The sequence below is a fragment of the Tupaia chinensis genome, unplaced genomic scaffold, assembly GCF_000334495.1.
Source record: "Tupaia chinensis unplaced genomic scaffold, TupChi_1.0 Scaffold143622_1, whole genome shotgun sequence".
Lineage (NCBI taxonomy): Eukaryota > Metazoa > Chordata > Mammalia > Scandentia > Tupaiidae > Tupaia > Tupaia belangeri.
Genome location: NW_006203470.1, coordinates 88,908 through 97,799, shown reverse-complemented (window position 1 = coordinate 97,799; position 8,892 = coordinate 88,908). Strand labels below are relative to the sequence as shown.

General features: G+C 60.9%; 1 protein-coding gene across 1 annotated transcript in view; it reads right to left on the bottom strand.

The window, feature by feature from the left end:
* Positions 1–8,869, bottom strand: part of KRABD3 (KRAB domain containing 3) — a 23,234-nt gene extending 14,365 nt beyond the window's left edge. The window contains exons 1-8 of the mRNA XM_027766666.1: positions 8,807–8,869; positions 4,014–4,140; positions 3,561–3,680; positions 2,836–2,991; positions 2,137–2,268; positions 1,014–1,145; positions 598–798; positions 445–467 (exon numbers count right to left, since the gene is read on the bottom strand). Of these exons, the coding sequence (XP_027622467.1) occupies positions 445–467; positions 598–798; positions 1,014–1,145; positions 2,137–2,268; positions 2,836–2,991; positions 3,561–3,680; positions 4,014–4,140; positions 8,807–8,818 (903 nt within the window). The 5' untranslated portion in view covers positions 8,819–8,869. The remainder of the gene's footprint in view (positions 1–444; positions 468–597; positions 799–1,013; positions 1,146–2,136; positions 2,269–2,835; positions 2,992–3,560; positions 3,681–4,013; positions 4,141–8,806) is intronic.
* Between the last annotated feature and the right edge of the window lie 23 nt (positions 8,870–8,892).

Here is an 8,892-nt window from a genome sequence, read left to right as displayed (position 1 = left end):
GTGCCGGGGACCTGAAACTTCGGCTGGTCCCGGTGAGCCGCTGCCTCCAGTGCCCATCTGCAAACCTCCTAGAACCAGCAGTCACGGGCAGGAGGGCAGGAAGGGCACCCAGAACCCAACACGTGTAATCTCCCTGAGCTGACACTGGAGGAAAGGGGGCTGTGACTCTACACAGTTCCCAGGGTCCTGAGTGGAACAAGGGCCGAGGAGGAGCCCACCTTCACGTCCCCCTCGCATGATACGCCCCCACAGGTTCCAGCCGTGCCAACCCGAGAACAGCCATCCCTCTCCAGATGAGGCCAGTGCCCCAGCCATACCTGCTGGAGGCCCCACCACCCACCACGTGACACTCGACCCTGAGGCCCTCCTCACTGCCCCGCAGGTGGAGGGGCAGAGGGCATGAGGGAGCCAGGGCCATCTGCTCCGGGCTGTCCTTTCTGTCACCCACAGGCTGTCCTTGAGGCCACCTGGCTTCAGAAACATGACGCTGGGGACAGGGAGCAGCAGGTTGGTCACCGTCCTTAGAGGCATTTTTGCCCTAAGAGAAGTCGCTCTAAGAAGGCACTTCGAGCCCTCCTGGGCACCAGTGCCCTCAGCCTGGGAAACCTGGGCCCAGGGCCTCACCTTCCCGGGGCGTGTACCCAGGCCCCAGCTCCACTCTGCTCAGCGGCGGCGCGCCCAGGCCAGGGAGAACAGGCAGCGAGCTCGGCGAGGCCCGCAGGCGCGGTGGCCCCGGTACCAGGAGCTCTTCCAGACAGTTGATGAGGCTTTGCAAGGGGCTGTTCCCAGGAGAGACGCCTGCAGCACAGCCAAGGACCCGGGTCAGCGTGGCCCGGTGGGCAGCCGCCGGCTCTGCCAAAGGCCTGCCAGAGATGGCCACCCACAGGAGCAGGGAGGGCTGCTGGAGGGCTGTCGTGGGCCCCGGGGGGAGAGTGACGTGACCTCCGTGTATAAGCTAAACAGCTCTCCTCGCGTCCCACGCAGCTCCAGGGAGGCCCCCCGCAGCCTCTCACCTGCCCCCATGGTCTCCCTCTCTTGTCTTCTGGGGCTCTTCCTCCTGCCAGGGCTGCTGGGGGGAGAGCTGGGCTCCCCAGCTGGGGCTCCCACGCCTCCCTTCCCTGTCAGCCATGGCATGTCGGCAGCTCCTGTCGCAGGAGAGGACAAGGAAAGCCTTTGTACCCCGGCTCTGGACTCCAGCTTACCCAGGTCAGTCCCTGAACTTGGACTTGTGGACAGCCAGCTTCAGGCTTTGCTCCAGGACAAGGGGGTTCCCTGCTTCCCTCAGGCTAGGCATAAATTAGGACTCCTCGGGATGAGTGCACACCGTGGGCCCTCCCCTCAGCCCTGGCCTCCGAGTCTGGCACAGCAGAGGACACCAGCAGCCTCGGCCCTACACTCGCACGGCCCGAATCCGGCACGCAGCCCGACACCTGAAGCCACAAGCTAAGCGGCGTGTGCTGCCGGGAAGTCAGATTGCTCCACACTAAATTCCAAAGTATTCAAGACAGGTATTCGGACAAGTGAAATTCGCAAGTTGTTTTTGTTTCGTTTTTAAGGTTTTTGCCATAGGGAGCACGTGCTTGCTGGAGAGAAATAGACACTAAGAGGGAAAGTGAGAAATCATCCCCGGGGGGAGAGGGATGGCCACCCCGCAATGCCTTCTCCTCCATTCTCCTCCTGGATTTTGGGCACACACTCACACGGCCGGTGTGATTTTCAAGCTGCCAGGTACAGGATTTGAACCATGGTCAGCCATGGTTCAACCAGTACCTTAACCACCATGTCACCTGCTGGCCCTGGCAAAATTTGCAAGAATTTTTAAAACTGAAATGAGAGCCCGGGTAGATTCTAGTGGCTGCCCTGCCCTCTGAGATCCGAGCGGGTGCATATAGGTGTCCCATCCAGGGGCCTGCTGGGGCTTGTGTCAAGGCTTCCTGTGTGTGATCGGGCCTGGCACAGGTTGGGGACTGAGCACCACACGGCTTCTCCAGTCTGGGCTGAGCAGGCCATCCTGCTCCTGGGAGCTGTGTCCCCACTTGGCTGCAGAGGAAACCGAGGGCACAGGCTCCAAGCCCTGGACTCCTGGGCTGGGGTCGCAAGATGCTGGTTCTCCCTGTCCCACCGGGTCGGACTCACTGCTGGGGAGGGGGCTCCCCTGCCCCACATCTCCGGGCGGGCCACTGGAGCACAAGCTGCTGCTGGGCGTAGTGGGCGTGGTGGCCAGGCTGGGCGGGCTGGCAGGGACGTCCGGGAGGCAGCTGAGCAGGCCTGGGAAAGGACAAGTCCCCACTGCTGCGGCTGCTGTGGGCGGGGGCACCAACGGCTGGAAAAGGACCTCCCCCCAGTGTTGTTTCACACCTGAGGACCAGCCGCCAGCTCCAGAGCCTCACCCCACCAACCACCCTTCTGCCTCCCGCTCACATCCGTTTCACTGCCCATCAGCTGAGAGGGGCTGGCAGGGCGGGTTCCTGGGGGAGGTGGGAGGGGAGCTGAGGGCAACAAGTGATCAGGGACGAGAAAGGTGAGGTGGAAGGGACTGGGAAGAGGCTGGAAAGGGAGTCTGGGTCCCACCCAGGCAGGGCTTCCCTCTCAGGTGCATCTGCAAAGCAGGGCCAGCCCACTGCACTCCCCCCCAAGCAGGGCACTGGTGAGGGGGGTGGGGGGATAGCTGGAGCCCCAAGAAACCTACCATGAAGCCGGAGCCGCACTCTCCCCACCCCTGCCCACAGGCACCCTGCCTTCCAGTACATGCTGGACCTGCACAGCTGGCAGGCACGGGCTGGGTGCCGCGGCCTCACACCCCACCACGGAGAACACAGGTGACTGTCCACCTACCCTTAGGGCTGGCCCGCTCCCTGTCCAGGCTGGCTCCCCCACTGTCACTGTCAGGGCTGTCCACCATGTCCCCAGTGTCCCGGAACAAAAACTCTGGGATCTCCCTGACCAGCCGCACCAGGGCTGAGAGGTGAAGGCTGTGCCGTGGCTGTGCCCCTGCGGAGACACAGCAGTGAGCCCACGCTGGCAGCTGCTTGGCACCTGCACTCCTGTGATGCGCAAAGCTGGCCAGGAGAGGACTCAACCTCAGGCCAGTGCTCTGCCCACGGGCAGTCCCCGGCGACAGGACACACCCTCCCCACCGTCCTCCCCTCTCCTGGCCTTCCGGGGGGAATGCAGGCAGGGCTGTCACCATGCTGCCCACCACCACTGGCCTGCCTGTCCTGGCACCCCCATACTCCTGGCTGCACCCAGTCTGCCTGTGGGCCACATCTGCCCTCTGAGGTCTCAGGAGGTCACCTCGGGGCATGACATTCAGGAGCTGCAGGCTGGTTCTGCAGGGGTGGCTGGAACAAGGCTCAGGGCACTGGCAGGAGGGGACCTTAGACAGGGACATGTTCCAGAGTGACCCCAGGTTTCTCTGGAGTAAATCTCTGTGAAACAGACATGGAACAGACTCCCAGCATGGGGTGGGTGTGTGTGGTGAGACCTGGAGGGACAGACTGGCCAGGCTGAGGTCATCATGTCACCCTGGGGGCTGAGGACCTTGGTGAGAGGGGACTTACCCTGGGGGCCTCCTCCACCAGGAGGCTCCTGGTCCTCCTCCAGGCGGCTCCCTTCCCCCACGGCTCCTCTCTGCTCCGCAGGGGACAGGAAGGCAGAGAGAGGAAGCAGCTCAGCTGTCCCTGTGAGATGAGAGGGACAGCTGCCGGGGGAACGGCCCCCACCACCCCATGCTGTCACACCGCGGCCCAGGCACCTGCCCATCTGGGCACATGTGACACGCATGTTCTTGTGAACACTCAAAGAACTGAGGCGAGGTCAGAAGCCCCCTGGGCAGAGCCGGCCATACAGCATAGCAGCAGTGGCAGCACACGGGTGACAAGGTGGGGCGGCCCGGCCGGAGGGCTCTGAACCTACCGAGCTGCGCTTCTCGCACAGATGAGAGGACCAAGGCCCGGCGAAGCCTCGGAGGGTTGAGACCGGACCCCAGCTGCTTCCCCCACCGCTGCCCTTACCCACGGACACCAGCGTCTCGTAGTTCTCGCGCATCACGTCGCGGTAGAACTCCCTCTGGACCTCCTCCAGGAGCCGCCACTCTTCGTCCGAGAACCGCACGGCCAGGTCCTTGAAGGTGATGGACACCTGTGGGCAAGGGTTCCGGGCGTCAGTGGGCTCCACCCAGTGGGGCCCAGCCTGTCCCCCCTCGCATCTCCCGTGCTGGCGCCAGGGAGTGGGAGAGCAGTGAGGCCGGGGCTGGGGCCAACCGACCCAAGTACAGGAATCAGTTCAGAGACATGCTGGAGACAGCGTGGGGGGCTGAGCCGAGCCCCCAAGAAGAGGTGCCGAAGCTGACCCCCAGGACCTCTGAACACAACCTCATTGAGAAACGGGGGCACCACAGATGTGCTTAGTTAAGAGGCAGCCACCCTCATCAGCAGAGTGGGCCCCAACTCTGGCATGGGTCCTGGTGGGAGGAAGAGACGCAGAGACAGGCGCACAGGGAAAATGAGGCTGGTGACAACAGGAACAGAGATGGGAGTGATGTAGCCACAGCCAACGATCGCTGGGGAGGCAGGAAGGGTCCTCCCTCGGGCCCTCGGAAGGAGCTGGCCGGCCGACACCTTGACTTGGGGTTGGGGCCCCTGGAGCTGAGAGAAGCCATCCCTGTCAGATGTTTTGAGCACTCGGCTCAGGGTCCTATGTTAGGGCAGCCCTGGGAAGCTGAGCAGACAGTTGATGCCCTGCACAGTCCCCTGGGATGGGAACCCCAAAACAACCGAATCAACTGTGTTAGATGCATTTGAGCAGACAAACCTCCCTGTGAGTGCCTGCGGTACTAGACAGTTCACAAGAAAACCAGCTGTGTGGAAGAAACAAAGCCACTGACACTGGAGCAGAGACGGAGCCATCAGGAACCCAGCAGGCCAGAACCAGTTGGCGTAATGGTTTATGTCGCTGGACTCCCACGTAGTTGACCGCGGTTCGCGTCCCGGACCCGGTGGCTTAAACTTATGCTGGGCACATGAGCATGCGTGCCCAAGATCCCAAGAGGAGAATGGAGGAGAAGGGACTGCGGCATGGCCATCCACCCAGGGAGTGATTTCTCGCTTTCTGTCTCTGTCTTTCTGGCAAGTGCATGTGCCCTATACCAAAAATCTCTCCAAAAAAAGGGGAATCCAGCAGGCCCAAAGCTTCAGTTGCTCCTGCAAGTACCCCCGGCGGGATGGGGCAGGGGGTGGGGGGGCATAAGAAATCAACCGGGATCAGACGGCAGCACCGCAGTAATGCGCAGCTGCCCAAGGCCATCCAGCAGGGAAGGCTCCCCGAGGACACCAGGCACACGTGAGCCCATGATCTGGGCAGCTGTGGCTGGAGATAGCGGGTGGCATCAGGTCCCGGTCAAGGAGCTGCGCGTGTCTCTCTCACAGGAAGAAATAAATAAATTTTAAAAAGAGGGGAACCAGCAGTTAGCGTAATGGCTATGTCGCTGGACTCCCATGTAGTCGACCACGGTTCGCGTCCCGGACCCGGTGGCTTAAAACTCACGCTGGGCGCATGTGCGTGCGTGCCCAAGATCCCAAGAGGAGAATGGAGGAGAAGTGATTGCGGCATGACCATCCCCCTGGGGGGGTGATTTCTCGCTTTCTGTCTCTCTGTCTGTCTCTGTCTGTCTGGCGAGCGCACGCGCTCTATAGCGAAAACCTCTCAAAAAAAAAAAAAAAAAGAAGAAAGCAAGAAAAGAAACTCCAAAGCCTGCAAGTCTAGAGAAGACAGAGCTGCCCCCACCAGCATGTGAGCCACCAGCAGGTGCTTCAGGTGCTAACCCGGGACTCCCGGCAAAACGGCGTGGGGAGGGGGACAGCGCCAAAGCCAGCCTTCCCGCCCCACCCCGCCCTGACTTTGACCTTCATTCCTCTGGGCTGGGAGCTTGTCACATGCTGTTTCACAGACAAGTGCTCGGAAGCAAGCTGGGGTGGCCTCAGAAAGCTGGAGGAAATGGGTTCTCCTCGCACACCCAGACTGCCCTCGTCACCGTCCACACCCACCTCCCGCTACTCAAGGCGTTTTCAAGATAGAAGGGGCATTTCTGTCTTAGTTTCTTCACAGAGAGTTATTCCATGGACTTAAAATGGTTATGGGGGCTGGCAGATGGCAGGGTGGTTAAGGGTGCTGGACTCCCACATGGCCACCACGGTTCGAGTCCCAGACCTGGCAGCTTGCTCTCTCACTTTCCCCCTCTCTCTCTCTCCCCTCCTCTGTTCCTCTCTGATCAAATTAGAATGAATAAATGAAGTTAAATAAAAAAACTACTTTTTTAAAAATGGTCATTGGACCCTAGAAAATGAATGGCATCTGATGTGAACCCTAAATTACAGCAAAAGCTACTGTGCAAATTAAGCAAACAGAATGGACTTCCTCTGTGGCCTGGCCGCCTCTCCCTAAGCTGACCTTTGTGGCTCTGGCCCAGAGACCGTCATGCCCTCTCAGGAGAGTCTCAGATTCCCTCTTAAATATCTCTCAGAGGAAAGCCACCTATTTCTCCCTGGCCTCCAGGACAGGAAAATGCAGCCAACGTGGGGAGTCCATGCAGAGGAGCGGATGGGGCAGTCTGAGAAAGCCCGAAAGGCCAGCTCACAACGTGGGCCCTCGGCTGCACCTGGGAACCCAGACTTCAGGAGGGCTCTCACCACTCCTAAGGCATAAAAGTGGCTCCCGGTGCCAAGCCTGTGCGTGGGGACATGGTGGCTAATGCTGAATCCCTATCCCCTGGGAGCTGGCATCTGGTCTGTGCTGTGCACGGGGGTCTCTATGACCAGCCAGAACCCTGGGGCTGAGTCCCCGGTGAGCTCCCCCGGCAGATACCCCATGTGTGCTGTCACAGCTCCAAGCTGGAAGAAATGAGTGGCCCCGTGTGGCTCCCCTGGGACTGAGTTAAGCTCATGCCTGGTTTCCCACACCTTTTTCGCTTGTTGATCTTGCTCGTGTCGTCTCACTAACAGAACTTTGCTGTGTGAACTGTACGGCACGCCAGTCCTGCAAGAGTCCTAGTGAATCCTCAAACCTGGGATGGCCTGGGGGCCCTGGGTAGGATGCACGCCCCACCCGGCCCCTCGGGCAGGAAGGCTGGTGCCCAGCTTGGCTGGCTTTGCCACCTCTCTTCACCCACTGCAGTCACAGCACCTGCCATGTCCCCGGCCTCCACAGCCCCACCTGCCCTGCTCCACCCCCTGGTCCTCTCAGCTCCTGCCTGACACAACTTCTTCTCCCTTCTCCCTCCTCAAGCTCTTGCACTCACAGACTCCTGCCCTCTGGGCCTCTTTATCTCCAGGCTAAATATATCCAGCCCCCTCAGAGGGCTGTGAGTGATACTCTCCAGGCCTCTCGCCCTCTCAGCATCAAGTCAGACTCTCCCGTGGCCAAGTTCTCGGAAGGTGCAAATGGAATTGACTGTGGTCAGGGCCGGAGCTTTGGTGATTGGCTTCTCCCTGCCCAGAAAAGTGAAGGGAGAGCAAGGAGTGTCTGTGAGGGAGCAAGTGTGAGTGTGCAAATGTGCAACTCGGCCACGAAGGAGGAGTAAAGCCCCCACTGGCTTCTCTCGACCACAGGCCTCCTGCACCCACCTGATTTCACCTCCCTTTGGAGAGTTCTCTGGGCAGCCGCAAGTTCACTGGTACCACCCTGGCCGGCCGAAAAGACCCCTCTACCCCATCATGAGCCCAGTAGGAGCACCATAGCTTCAGCGCCACGGGGTCATCCAGATCTCAAGGTCCTTCCCGGCCTACATCCGTTCTCTTGCACGACTGGAGCTCCCGGGTCTGCCCTGCACGGCTGGTCCCTATGGCTCTCACCTGTGAGGACGCCTGGGCGCTTGGGTGTCGCGCTGGGCATGAGGATGGTTGCCCTCCTGCTCCCACCCTCTCGAGCCACTCCAGGACACCTCCCATGAAGCTACACTGAGTGAGGACACACCTATCCCTGAACATCACACCTGGAAGCTCCTTTTACAGAACAGGAAACTGATGTGACCCCTCAGTATACCTGAGCTGGGATGTCCCTGGGCTGCTCAACTGCTCAGCCAGAGCACACACACTGCCCCTGGCCTGGCCTCTCCTCCCAGGATGCTGTGGGGGACTTTGCCCAAACAGGCTTCCCAGCCACTGGGCCTGAGGCTGGACAAAGCTGATGGGCCACAACTGCAGAGCATGCTCCAGGCGCCCACCCAGAGCGCTCCTTGGCCTCACCTCGTTCTCCTGGAATTTCACAGCCCACAAACCTCAGCCCCAACAGTGCCCAGGCTGAGACAGCAGGTGGGGCTCTCCCTCCGGCTTTCCAATCTGCACCCCTTACCTGCAGGCCGCTCAAGATAAAACTTGGGACCTGTTTTATCTGTTTCTCCCCACTTCCAGGACAGCCCCCCACCTGGGGTCCAGGATCCTACCAAGAATGAAAGTATCCCATTTACTGATTCCTCCAGGCCCTCCTGTCTCCCACTCTCAGGGTAACCTGTAATGCGGGAAGCCACGCAGAAGCAGGGTGATGCTTAACCCAAAGGAAGGCGATTGCCAGGTGAAGAGACCTAGACCGTGCGTCCTGCGGGAAGAGAGTAGGGGAAGGGACTTTCAGGACCCGGACTCCTCGGCACTTAGTCCTGGCACCGGGAGGCCCGACAGAGTCCGGCCGATCCCAAAGTTGGCGAGTCCCAGTTCCTTCCCGACCTCCCCACCCCGGTTCCGGGGGCCGCACTGCGCGGAGCACATCCTCGAGGCGTCCGTCAGCCCGTGAGCGTTCCCGCCCCGGGTCGCCTTACCTGGCGCGCCATCCCGGGACGCAGCCTCCTCGCCACTCCACGGCGGGTCGGGGGTTCGGCGCGGCAGGCGGCGGCCCCCCACCCCC